The sequence below is a fragment of the Acanthopagrus latus genome, chromosome 11 (genome assembly GCF_904848185.1).
Source record: "Acanthopagrus latus isolate v.2019 chromosome 11, fAcaLat1.1, whole genome shotgun sequence".
Taxonomy (NCBI): Eukaryota; Metazoa; Chordata; class Actinopteri; order Spariformes; family Sparidae; genus Acanthopagrus; species Acanthopagrus latus.
In genome coordinates, this window is record NC_051049.1 from 13,361,777 (window position 1) to 13,376,084 (window position 14,308).

The window sequence follows — 14,308 nt, forward strand, 5'->3', positions numbered from 1 at the left end:
TTCCGTCTGTATTGGTTTCCTTTAACGCTGTTCTGCAGTTCTTTGTGTCACGGGACAAGACAAATGTTACTCTAACGCCTGTCCGTCTGCAGCTTAAAACAAGAGATGTATGTAAATTTGACTGCGACAAACCACCACTTTACCTACCCATACAGGGCATTTACATAGTTTCTGTTTCTGCTGTATGCAGTTCCTCCTGTCCATCCTTCCATTCCTCTTCCCGTGTGTCACTTCTCACTCTGATCTTTTCATGCGATGCTTCTGTGAGGTTCTTGTCACTGGTCACTGCTTTCTGTGGCTGTGTAATGACCCAGGTTTTAATTTGAGTAAACTCTAAAAGTCCAGTCCCCTTCCACATAACTTTCCTCATTTTTCTGTAAATGTACCCTTAACATGCTGGAATTGACCATCTGAATGTCTTACTGTATTTATAAGGAGTATTTATGCTTTTTTGTTTTCAACAATTGCATTGTAATAAGACGATCATTGATTTTCACATCAGCTGTCATAATGTACTGGCTGACTGGTGTGTGGTAGTCACATCACTTCAGAGCTCTCCAGTCCACCAAAAAAACACCCACTTGTCTATTATATACTACCATCTAGTGGCAGCAAACCATGAACTGAGCTGCTCTAAAAGCATACTAGTGGTATTGAGATCCTTTATGAACTACCACAATGTAAAATTCTTATGTAACAGTGTTAACTACATCAGGTAAATGCACAATCTAATGATACATTTTGTTTTGATATGTAAAGTAACTTGAAACTGTAGATTTTAAAAACTGAAGGGGAGTAAAAAACGTCAACACTTGCCTTGTAAATATAAAAAATGACCCAACTAAAGCATACTATTAGATACCCTGGTATCCCTTGGATCATTGCTATCTTCTGTTTTACTACCTCCTCATATTTGTACTTCTGTAACATTTTAATCGCTGTACATTTTACAGTGGAGGCCCTGTGACTTGGGCACCACCTAGCAATGCTTCGACCTGCTCAGTCGCCCTTATGGATCCACACTCTTCACATATATTTTATATAATCTACTTGTATCAGACATTCCATCAGTGTAACTTCTAAACTGTGATTTTGTTGTTCTGTTCTGTACATGAGACAACTATTGCATGTCTGTTTGTCCTGGGAGAGGTATCCCTCCTCTGTGACTCCTTCTGAAGTTTCTCCCTTCCTCTTTTTTTTTTTTTTTTCAATAATGCAAGCTAATCCTCACTTGAATCTAAGGGTCTAAAGACGTTGTCACCCTCTGTACAGATTGAAAAGCCAACTGAGGCAGTGTGATTGTGATATGGATGGGCTATATACATGAATTGATTTGACCTTGACCTCTTGGCCTCAAAGTGAGAAGTTAAAGCAAAATGACAGAAACATGTTACATCAAGTAAATTCAACCTGCACTCATCTTTCAATAAGTTGATTATTGTGCAGAGCTCAAAGGACACAACAAGATGTTTTATATGAGGAGAAGTCAACTTGGCAAGCGGATGACATTCTGTTTCTGAGATTTCTGGTGTTCATAACTTTCCAAGTAATGACCACATTAACTCAGCTTCCTCTTTCACCGGCAGACTGTACTATTTTAACAACACCTTCTTTGGGCAGAGTTGTCACACCTTCTTATTCTAAGTCGATCACTATGAGAAGACATTTCAGGCTGCTCAGTTTAAGATCTGCATGTTTGGTGTTAAATAAAGTAGAGCGGTTTGTCTGGAAGCTGCTGACTGGATCAACAGAGGCTGAGCACTGAGGAGACATGGAGGCTGTGATTGGACTGTTGCTGAGGCTGCTGGGAGTCTCTCATGATGAGACGTTGAACTTTTTAATTTCACGTTTCTAATGAAAGCTGCTTTATTTTGTTCACACTCAAATGCTGTATGTAGAAAAGATTGACTGAGTTATAAAGCTAATGCTGAATCTGAATCTCAGAGACAACATGCCGTTACACCAGAACTATAATTTCTTTGACATGTAAAGGTTCTTCGAAGATGTTTTTTTTTCTGTTATATATAAACATTTTTACACAGTTTAAAGTGACTGAAAGAGACTTAAAAACAATGTTTTACTGAAAAATTAGTGTTTTAGTGACTCAACTTGTAACGTTCATGCACATATATTTGATACATATATATCTATAGTTTGGTCAGAGGAGATACAAGAAAAATACTTTTTCTGTTGATCAAAAAATAACATTTAAATATGAATATTAAAGTTATTAAGTTGAGACTGTTCACTGGATGCCTGCTCTACCAACTGAGCTAAAGAGCATCTCTCAATCCTGCACAAAATAAGTCCCGCCCATAGATTTTCAGACCAATGCAGGTGGTGAGCGCCAAAATGGGCGGTCTTGCTCGTTTCCCACCTGAAGTTAGCGCATTTCCCTCCAAAACTGTAGGTGCCTGTATAAATGCCTGAGGGGCTTTCACTCTGGTCCCAACAGCTGGACTTTGAGGACACGAATACATTAAGTAAACTGCTCTGTATGAATCTGCTTTATGTGTACAGTTACCTGCTCAGTACAGGTGTATTCATGTTTGTTTATGAGGTGTACAGATCAGATATTATGCACAGATCTCAGTTAATAATCCCAGGTGATGTTCCTTCATATATCAGAGAGCTCCACATACCGCCATGCCTTGTCTAAGACCAGTAAGTTCTACATATGTGTAGGTTAAATGGGAGCCAGCCTCCCTCTCATGTTGGTGAGATTTGTTTTTACCTCAAATGTTTCTGAAATAACTCTCAACAGGAAGCTGAAGACATCCCATTTAACTGTTAAGTGTTGATGTAAATTAGGCTCTAACATAATCCTCCCATTACATTTCCTTGCTATGGACAGTATGTTTTGCTTGGTGCACCAAACTCCATTGTGATTTTGGCCGTTTTTTCTCTGCCCTGTTTCTAACATGAATAGTGCACAGTTAATTACATGTAGGTCACGTTCTCAAAACAAGTCTGTAGTTTTGGTTGGTTTGTTGGTCAGTTTAGGTGACTGGATATGTTATGCTAGCTAGCTAGCTGACTTTGAAGTTGTTGGAGATGCACCGCAGGGTTTGGTAAACATGTTAGCAGTGGCTCAGCTGCATTTATTAAGGGGTAAGGACACATGAACCGGGTACTGACACTAGAACGATCTTAGAAAGACGTCTGAGTCATTTAATCGTCGTGTTTTTACAGACAGGTTTGCATGTTAGCTAACTACAGTTAGCTAAATACACTCCAGAAAACTTAACAAATTCACAAAAAACTTCCCTAAATATACACAAAACCTCCACAATGTCACAAAAAACCTCCGCATTGACATACATAATCTCCACAAAGAGACTCAAAATCTTCACAATGACACACAAAATAACCATAAATACACTCCACAAAACTTAACAAATTCACAAAAAACTTCCCCAAATATACACAAAACCTCCACAATGTCACAAAAAACCCTCCACAAATACATACACAATCTCTACCAAAAGACTCAAAATCTTTACAATGGAATTACACACAAAACTTCCACAAATACACTCAAAACCTCCACAAAAAAGACTAAAAATCTTCACAGTGCCACACAAAATAACCATAAATACACTCAAAAACTCCACAAAACTTCATAAATTCACACAAAACTTCCACAAATACACACCAAATCTCTACAAAGAGACTCAAAATCTTAACAATGAAATGACACACAAAACTTCCACAAATGTACACAAACCTCCACAAATTCACAAAAAAACCCCTCATAAATACACACAAAACCAGCACAAAGAGACGTGAAACTACCACTGCTCTTCTCTCTCATCTTGCAGGTGATGGACGGTTGACAGGACGAATCACCAAGACGAACAAGACTAGCCAAACAATGGAGAGGTGCCGCCACAGGAGCCTGAAGGGAAAGTGTGAGTGTCTTTCACCTGTACTTTACCAGGGGGATCAAACATGGCTGATATATCTGATCAACAGTGACAGTGGAGAGATGAGGTGTCTGCTCAGAGCTCAAAGAATACTGAAAATGACTAAAATAACCAAAAGCTAACAGCTGACGTAGCTTCTGTCCTCAGGATGTGAGACAAAATAGACTGCTTTGGTTTCTGTCCATCTGTGATGAGGCATTAAATGAGTCAAACATATTTTACAGACCTGGTATTGTCAAATGTTTTCTGTCAGATCAGTAGTACATGTTGTGCTGCTCGCAAACAGACACTCTGGGCTGTATAGACTACAAACACAAGAGCACCACCGACCATCAGAAGCTGCCATGTTCAATTCCAGCCTAAATGTCTGGGAGAGAACAAACAGTAACAGTTTTCTTAACTTGCTGTCGTTCCTTCATCGTTCCCAATCCACATCAGTTCATTCAGAATCACCTGTCGCTCACAATGTAACATTTTGGCAATAAGACTTTTGGTGTTTTTGATACGAGCAAGATTGCTCGATAGCTGGTTGTAAACATCAACATATAGCTGAAAAGAAATGTTTTGAGGAATATAAGACCTTAACATCCTGTCATACTGTTCAGTGAGGAACTGGTTGCCTGCAATATTCTGCTTCCTTTGTTAGCAAAAATACGAGAAGCATCACTGTGATGTCTCAGGATGTCGTGTGACTGTCTGAAGTGGTCCAGTATTGAAATAAATAGAACATGAGCCCAGATGATGATACTGAGACCTAACTGTGTTAAAACAGACTTCATACAAGTGTTCGGGCATACAAGCATCCTGAGGATGGTCGTGTCCTCCTTTATGTCGTCACGATGTCGTCTTAGGACAAAGAGGTTCAGTAATAAAGTTCTCCACAGAGGTAGTGATCCAATAAGTCTATATGGCTTTTTGGTTTACAAGATCTTTATAATAATTAAAGCTGTGTGATCTCAAAGTGAAAATGGATGTAAAGCAAAACAATAGAAACATTTTTCTGATGTAACGTTACACAATTTCTGAACATTCATCCTGAATTTGTTTCACTATTTCAGATATTTTGATGTTGTGCAAAGCTCAGTGACTGTATATTTGTCTAACAACTAAACTAAATGTCTGCTACGGAGAAACAGTTTTATGTAAGAATCTTAAACTGGACAATTCGTGAGTTGTTTCTGAGAGTTTTAGAGTCAACAACTTTGTAAGTACTGGCAACACTAGCTCAGCTTCCTCTGCTTTATTTTATTCACACTCAAATGCCGTATGTAGAAAAGATTGACTGAGTTATAAAGCAAGGAGGAGACTGCTGAATGTGGAACAGGCAATGCTTGAGCCTGAGGCATTGCCTGCATTTAAATGTAAATAGTTACATATAACTTTGTAAATTTCAAACACTTATGCACAAATTTAGCAAACAACAATTTATATTTACATTATAAAGAATAATGGTACGTTAAAAATATTTGTGGTTTTCACAGTAAAAAATCTAACTTTTTCCTACTCGGATTTTATGTGTTTTTGTGATTTTAGGTCCATTGTATTAATACAGTATGTCAAAGTAAAAAAATAACTGTACTGTCACACATGTGAGGTTGTGGTGAAAGTACCACAGAAGTACACCAAACAAGGCAAGGTAAATAGTTTAAGGTGAAATATATAATGGTAAAATCAAAAGTAGTCAAAAACGGCCAATTATACCCTGGAATATCTTTGCCCCAAGAGTCACTTGCTCCGGCGCCCAAGCTAAATCATTTCAGTATGACCTGAGCTATATCTGTGCCAAATTTGGCGCTTTTAGATGAATTTGCGTGAAATGACCTATTTATGCCCCCCAACTATACACCGGAGTGGGACGACGGCCAACCGTTAAACACCGCCCCCCCTGGCTGCCCCTCGCTGCAAAACGCGCAGAGCTGATAAACTAGCAGGCGAAATGACGTCATTCTGGCAGCCGTTGGTTTCCATCCATGGGATCAGCCTGCTGATCGAGGAAGTTGTCCCGCTGTCGACACCTCTTTTCTGAGACTTGGACGGTTCTTGTGCGTTTCTGCGGTTGTTTTGTCTTGTTTTTGTTTTTTGTTTTTTATAGCCTAAACCTCTCAGCGACACCATGTCAACTTACACCCCAGGACAGCCGGTGACTGCCATTGTAGTAAGTTTGAGAGCAATTTCCATTCAACGGGACTCTATTGTTTAGCCTCCGGGTCCGACGTTAACGTAAAACAGCATCAGCACTAAACTCCGAAACAACTAGTTAGCTGTGGTGCTCTTAATAGCGTCTGCTAACGTTACCTCTTGTATAAACTGTACCATCAGCCACTTTCTTTTGTTTAGCTGAAGTAAAACGTTAGCCTGTGGAAGAGACTAGCCTCGTCGGCAGCCACGTAATCTCCACGTTGAAAAACAAGTCACAATTGGTCAGTTTAATCAAAAGAAACCTCGACAAACCGCCGCACCAGGAACTGGGACACCAACATGGGACACAAACTATAGCTAACTTTTAGTTGTTGACTAAAGCTTAGCTATAGTTGAATGACTCGATAGCTAACCACTCTTACAGATGGGCGTCACCATCGGTGTGACTCACACAAAGTTAGGGAATTTAAACTACAACTGTATTTTATTGTTTCTACGCTGCCTTCAAACTGTGCAGACACATACTTATGATAATGAGGTGATTAGATATTTGCTGAGATAGCTCTGATTTTTTTTTCTCCCAGGCCAGAGTTGCAGAGATGTCACATGTGAAGGGTGGGGATCGGAGAAGCGTTAAAGAAGCATGGAGGTTAACCTCTCTGTATGTCATAGTGTGGCATCCACTAGCATTAAGAGGCCCTTTAAAGTGGCACTATGTTATTTTGGACAAGAAATTCAATCTCATAATTGTTACATTTATAATAATAATGAGGTAGTAATGATACACATTTTTTATCTTCTCCTCATCTGAATTAACAAACAATCCTCAGAAGAAAATATGGACCCCAGAACACTAGAACTCTTTGAAGATAGAAAGGTGGCAGGGTCTGCCAAATATATACAAAGTTGTATAGTAGTATATTAGTCATGAAAACAAAGAGTCTGTTTATGTAGTTTGTTTAGGCATAAAAAAAACTGTCAATGAAGATCTTTCGCTTATGATTAAAATGTCTCCCCCAAAACTATATAGTGCACCTTTAAATGTGTTTATCATGAATTTATCACGATATTGAATTGTCATAGAACTAACAGTCCAAGAAATGTGCCTATTTGCATACAATGGTCTCCTGTTGATGGTTTGATGTTTTTGTTTTAACAGTCAGGCCTATTACTCTTGTTTTCTGGGAGAGAGAAATGTGTTGTAATGCCTGCAAGTCCTGACTGACTGACATACTCTTACTCACTATTATCAAAGACTCGGACATCCTTAGACTTCATTGTATCAGACACAACACTCAGAGAATGTCTGGTTATTCATCACCACACACATAGGCAGCCTTTGTGTTGAGGAGTGCTGTGAAGGGTCATACTGTCAGAGTCATCCATCCATCTGGTTAGTGAGCCTGCAGCTGCTTGTCAGTGTCAAGGGCAGGGCTGCACTAATGAAGCCTCTGTTTCAGTGGAGACTTCAAATATGAGGGGGCAGCTTCTAAATCCACCATTTGTTGCATGCTGAAAATTGTCTGTGGTGGATGAATGCTGTATGCAGTCAGTTCCCTGTTTTCAAATTGATTGCAAGCTGAATTCCACTGACAGTAAAAATCAAACTTTTAAAACTATACTGTTTCACTTCATTATGGCTTACACACTGGATCTGTAATGTAAATGAGTGTGCTTGCTCATGTTAAATAAACCCAAGCAGCTCATGTTGACAGTTGATTAAAAATAGCTAGAATATAAGAACATCCAGAATGACAGTTGTACCTGAAAAACATACCTGGTCTTGAGCTATTTAGGAGCTACCGAAGAGTTTTGGGAGTGATAAGTTGGACTATTCCATCTAACAATAACAAGTGTTCCTCTCATACAGTTAAGAGGTTAATGAACAAGAACAGAAATGTACAGGAACTTGTCAGCGGCAGTGATGTACAGACAATATTGACACAGTTATGACCAGCGGTTCAGATTTCTGACACATGAAAGCACTGCCAGTATCCAGTGTCCACTGTTCTCTCAATGAGGGACTTGTCTGTATATAACAGTCGTTGATTTAAACAAATATTGAGTGCATTTTTTGGCAGTATTTTAAATAGGTTGGGTAATTCCCTATGAATATGTATCTGATTTCATCTTCTTTTTTCTTCCTGTGTAACAGCAACGAATTGAGATCCATAAGTTGCGACAGGGAGATAATCTGATCCTGGGCTTCAGCATCGGAGGAGGGATAGACCAGGACCCTGGACAGAACCCCTTCTCTGGGGACAAGACTGACAAAGTAAGTCTCAGTGTGTGAGTATGTGTGTGAATACATCAGGTCTGTATGCAGTGCAAATTTTACAGCAAATGGTACAAGTGAGAGGGACAAAAGTAGTATTTGTTTCTGTATCAACAAATTATTGATATTTGTGCTCCGTTATTGGAAAAACAAATAGAACTGCTGGGTCGAGGTGAAGTCCTAACATCTGAGTCTTGAGTCTTTTGCGGAAGGTGGTGAGTGACTCTGCTGTCCTGACATTGGTCAACAGTTCAAGGCGCCAGAACAACGGCAGTGAGGGCCAGTTCCATCATCTTGAATTGGATGCAGGCTGTAATATGAAGAAATTAGAGGTCCCAGAGGAGGGGGGTCACTTGAAAACAAGGCGCGCTGCAGCGCGCTGGATACACTGCTGTGGATTTGTCGCAGAGGCTGGGAGTCCAGCCAAGAGCGAGTTGTAGTAATCTAGGCAGGGAATGACCAGTGCATGGACTAGGACTTGCGTTACATCCTTTGTGAGGAGGGTGCAGGATAGTCCTTCAGTGAGGATTATGCCCAGATTCCTCGCAGTTAATGAAGGCAATGTCTGGTGCACAGTTGTCCAAGCGGAGATGTCTGCAAGACATTCCAAGATGTGAGTTGAAACGTGGGCGATGGAGGAGGATGAGGGGGCAGTTGGGTGTCGTCTGTGGTAAGAGAATCCATGTGATTTGATTGCAGAGCCAAGTGGTCTAGTGTATAGTGAAAACAGAAGTGGTCCTGGTACTGAGCCTTGATGGATCTTTTAGTCACACAAAGCTACCAGTGTATTTATGATGTGGTAGAACTCAGTCCTAATCACATCCCTGTTCTGAGGAAGTATAGTTGTACTAGAGAACTTCTGTATGAGTGCAAGACAGGCCTGAACACATCAACTGCAGCCTCAGGAGGGAACAAACCAGACTTGCTCAATGATGTCATAGACAGGAATACTGCAGGTTTACACAGTTGTATCTTACCTGCTGAATATGAAGTGTGACCTGAAGAGATGGTAATGTATGTGCCAACAGATTCTAGGCACAGATACCAAGTAGGGAATAATGATAACTTCCTCAGGTTTAGATATTATGCACTAACTTCTGGCCTTCCTGGCTTCTCTTTACATATTATGCACATTATTGGAGCTTTCCCATAGAGCTGTGCAGGTGCTCTTATGTCATTTATGCCACTTATCCTTAAAAGAACATTGGGCTTCTGTTTTATTTTTTTTTGTAACTATATGTTCTGCATGGGCTGAGACATTTTTAATCAGTGCTAGTTGATCGTTTAAGTCATTTGTCAAGCAAATATGTCAAAAATGTGTTGGTTCCAGTGTCTCATGTCTGAGAATTTTCTGTTTTTTGCCGGTTTTTTTTGCTTTCTGGTTTCAACAAAATGATTGTAGAAATCTTTTAAACAATAAATGAATTGCCTCATTTATCAAAATAATGGTAAGTTGCAGTCCTGTTTCTGAAGTTATTGTTAGTTTGTGTGCTGGATATTAGAGGCCACCTTGTATTACTGTCATCATGAATGTTACTCTTTAGTATAAGATTCCTAGATGCAGCGAAACATCAAGTTATGTATACATGTTTTAATGCCATTTTGTAAGGTAATAAAAAAATATGAATGAAATGAATAGTAACATTCCTACAGGGAAAGAATGCAGTATCTCTTATGTCTTATCTATTCTTATTTGTTGAATGTTACTATGTCATATTTTTCAACTGCCATTTCCCACCTGTTAATTAGTTTGAAGTTTTTGCATTGTTTGTATTGGTTATGAATGTGTTTGTTGTCTTAAGGGCATCTACGTGACCAGGATAACACCAGGAGGACCAGCACATGAAGCAGGCTTGAGAATGGGAGACAAAATAATGCAGGTGTGTAGTGAAACGGCATTTCATTCAAGATCCACAAGATGGCACCATGAGTACACTGGGGAGTCAGACATGAGCTGTACTCATCTACTCCTTATTAACCTTACTACTGCTCAGTCGGTGTTAGGGCTGCTGACATATTGGAATTATATCAGTATCATGATAAGAGACAAGATATGTTCTTGGATTTTGTTATTATTATATGGCATTAGTGTTGTCTTTTCCAATAACCAGTAGTAATTTTAGTTGCAATATTGCTGTTCAGGCATTTGGTCAGTCATATCACCCAACCCAAGCATTTATGAAGTGCTTTTAATGTGATTTCAGAATGTAGAGATATAGGTTGTGTATCTCGATATAGCCTCAGAATATTATGAAGACACTTATCTCAGACAAAAGCTCAGACTTTTCCTCTTCCCTCAGGTGAATGGCTGGGACATGACCATGGTGACCCACGACCAGGCTCGTAAAACACTAACCAAGAAGAATGAGGACACTGTCCGGCTACTGGTAACCAGAAAGTCACTGGAGGATGCTGTCAAAAATTCTATGGGCACTTACCCCAGACAGTAACACAGTGACGCTACTTATGACCACAGACTAGTGCAATATTCAAGGACTGAACACTCATACATTCAGATGATGGTGGCCTTCTGAACATTGAACAACTTCAGTGTAAAAATATTAGACAGAACTCGTCAGATTGTTTAATGATAAGCTGACGTTTGCAGATGCCCAAATCTTGTTAAGTCAAGTTTTACTCTTTCAGTCATTGGACAAAGAGATGGTGCTCTTTCTCTCCACACACACTCAGACTCATCTCAAAGCTACTTAATTTGTCATAAATCTTTGTAGCTTATTTACCTGCAGTTTTTAAAATATGTAGCAATCCTAAACTTAATCAAATACATTCAATCTAAGAAACGTGTTCCAAATCTCATGTGAACCTTTTTGACTTACATGGCGTAAACCCTTTTGCCAATTCAAAATGTTGATGTATAAAAGGTAATATTAAGGTTTATGAAAGATGAACGGTTTATGCCGATATTCACAAAAGCTACTGTTGCTTGTTTCAATCTTTGACAGTAGACTGGAAGACTTTTTATTAAATAGAACTTGCAAATTTGTCTTCATCAATACTATATGATATATCACAGCAATTCATTTCCACATAGAAGATATTTGCCAAATGTTCTCAGTCCTTCAACAATAGTTTCAATAGTTTAGGGGAGCAATCCTCGTATTCTTTCCAATGTTTATGACATCTTGTTCAAAATCATCTCAGATTCATTTTTCCTTAAGCTTACCAAAGGTGTTCCTGATGGTTGAGATACATCACGACTGTTCATTGCTCTTTATTGTGCCATTAAATATCATAGTTTAATCTCTTAATCTTTGAATAAATGAAAACAATGTTTTTTGTCAGTCCTGTCAAGATTACAGCATCAAATACCAAAGTAAAAGCCAAGGCACTGTAAAATGATCAAAATATGTACAGTAATGTTTGTAATCTCTTTTTTTACGATGGTACAGTATACTGTACAATGACTGTACAACAAACGAAATACCTGTATTCTCAATGATTTAATGCATACTAATGTTTTTCACTAATTATTCCTTTACTGATGCGTCTCTGTTCTATTTATCTTTCTTTTCACTGATGCCTATTGCACATGGGAAATTAACATTTCTCTCTCTGTCTGCGTAACAAAATGCATATTTTCCTCCAAGTAACACTAATTACAGTATGACTCATACAGACAGACCTACTTTTGGATCATGGCTATCATCTTTATCAGTTTGCAAAAAGTTGATCATTTGCAGGTTTCATGCAAGTAACCCCATTAGTGTCACACTGGAATCAGCTACTTTCAGATTGTGTCAACCTGGACAATGTTTTAAAGATGTTTATTGTCAATGACCAAAAGTCAGAGTAGCAACTGAGTGAATGTTGTTTGACAGGAATGTGCAAAACTGCCTTAAATCAATACTTAATACCACTGAGCTTATGTTTGATTTGATTTGTTTGTATTTTACAATTTGCCATTCCACTATGGTTTTTGTGACGCAACAGTGATTTACTGTCTGTTATACAGTACATACTGGGTAACATTGCAGATGAGTGATTTAGTATTAACTTTAAAAAATAATTTGGCTTTGAAATCTTAGAGGACTGAAAGTGATATTACAATACTAATCTTGTGTCTCTGGATGATCTTGTTGGCTCTTTTATTGTTATGCTCGGGATGTATATCATAATATGTTTTCTGTGTGTTTAAAGGTGCACCATGTAGTTTTGGGGACAAAATTCAACCTTTTGATATTTGCAATATTAATTGGGAGATAATTCGATATTTTCCCTAGCTGAATAAACAACCTGGAAATTAAGGGGAAAGTAAGGTCCCCAGAACACTGTTTAAAGCTAGAAAGGTGGCAGGGTCCGCCAAATAAAAACAAAGAAAAACTGTTGTTGTCCTTTAAGGTCAGTTTGTTTATTCAGTCATAAAAACAAAGACAGATTGTTTATTTAGTTTGCTTAGGCTTAAGGAAAAATCAGTCACAGAAGACCTCTTCAGATTAAAATTTCCTCCCCAATTCTGCATAGTGCACCTTTAACAGGACCATTTGATTTGTTTATTATCAACATCTAACCCAATAATGTAAGTTTTCATTCCACAGTGAAATATGAAAAAGAGAGGTAAATACAGAGTAACAAAGCAGTTAGGAGTCAGCATTATGCTGGCAGAACAATTAATAAATGTTAAAGGTACAGTCTGCCTAAAAGAAGTCTCATAGTGTATTCTAATATGTCAGAATGTTAAATCTGTGTTGTCAAATTTACACTTTTTAAAAAATAAAACATTTTGGTATACTTTCCAGCACTGGTTCCCAAACCTTTTGACTTTAAAATGAAGCTATCTATTTTATGACCCCCAATTACAGCTCAGTCCGAGAGCTGTTTTTTGTTTTTCTTCTAAGATAATTTCATGTAAAGGCTTTTTGGAGGCCTCACAAGGTGAAAGTATCTAGTATTTTGCAGAAGGACGGTGAACATTTGAGAAATAGCTAAAGCCTGGATTTTGTGCACATCTTTACCTACTTCTAAGGTGCACAGGGAGTATTGGATTTTCTTTATTGTCAACAAGGAAAGCCCATTTTGCTCAGGTCAGTATACAAGCCACCAAATAGAAATATATATATATATATATATATATATATATATATATATATATATATATATATATATATATATATATATATATATATATATATATATATATATATATATATATATATATATATATATATAATTTCTTTTAGGACTACAAGGGGATGGGAACCACTGCTTCACTGCATTTTAATGCACTGGTACATTTAGAAAAGACAAATCACACTTGCTGTATCTTCTTTTTGAATCATGTTTGTCCACCTCCAGATTTTGTAAACTTACAGCAGAGCACAGATGTTTTGCATTTGATTGTACACAGTTTGCAATGTGAATGTTTCTCAGAAATAAAACGACCTAAAAATGAAATATGCGTCTACCATTTATTGATGAAGCAACAATCCGTTTTTTTCACCCCGTCTTCTCCACACTGTAAACCTTTTTTGTTCTTACAGGCCCTTCAGATAGCTTCATGTCACCTGTTATAAAGAAATCAGCTGACATTTCAGAGCAAAGAATCTATTCCCTGACCTTTCTGTGTTTACCAAGGCATTTTGACACCCAGAGCTTTCTCTACTTTCATCTCTTAAATATGTGAGCCTGGAACCAATCACCTGCCTTTGAGCTGGAGACCACAGGGCAGTGAAATGAGAAAAAAAAAAGGATTAACAAATAGTGACTCAAGCCTTTAAAAAGCATGTGAGAAAAGCTTGTTTTTGTTGCATGTCACCAGTTGATTTTCATTTGGGTTTTCCTCCATTTTATTTCCTATGAATTTGGATGTAGAACTCATAATCTTTGTTTATATGAAACCAACTAAAGTTTCATATTGCACTGACCAAGTTAGGGATCAGCTTCATGATGGCAGGCGGTAAATAATGTAAAGTGCTACTGAGGAAACGTTTGTTTTCTGAGGACCAAGGGG

At 38.2% G+C, this 14,308-nt stretch overlaps 1 protein-coding gene across 2 annotated transcripts; it reads left to right on the forward strand.

The window, feature by feature from the left end:
• The first annotated feature begins 5,869 nt into the window (after nucleotides 1–5,869).
• tax1bp3 (Tax1 (human T-cell leukemia virus type I) binding protein 3) lies at nucleotides 5,870–13,435 on the forward strand. 2 transcript variants are annotated; one of them, XM_037115429.1, is made up of 4 exons: nucleotides 5,870–6,081; nucleotides 8,221–8,340; nucleotides 10,143–10,220; nucleotides 10,641–13,435. In XM_037115429.1, exons 1-4 carry the CDS (start codon nucleotides 6,040–6,042, stop codon nucleotides 10,788–10,790), a joined length of 390 nt encoding a protein of 129 aa, XP_036971324.1. In that variant the 5' UTR covers nucleotides 5,870–6,039; the 3' UTR covers nucleotides 10,791–13,435. The 2 variants fall into 2 exon arrangements, with proteins under 2 accessions (XP_036971324.1, XP_036971325.1); XM_037115430.1 differs by lacking the exon at nucleotides 5,870–6,081 and adding an exon at nucleotides 6,687–6,726.
• The last annotated feature ends 873 nt before the right edge of the window (nucleotides 13,436–14,308 follow it).

Bases quoted from the DNA above. Each gene is read 5' to 3' on its own strand.
- tax1bp3 (XM_037115429.1), top strand. From the start codon at position 6,040: ATGTCAACTTACACCCCAGGACAGCCGGTGACTGCCATTGTA. The intron at 6,082-8,220 runs GTAAGTTTGAGA...CCTGTGTAACAG, and splicing joins AGCCGGTGACTGCCATTGTA to CAACGAATTGAGATCCATAA. The intron at 10,221-10,640 runs GTGTGTAGTGAA...CTCTTCCCTCAG, and splicing joins TGGGAGACAAAATAATGCAG to GTGAATGGCTGGGACATGAC.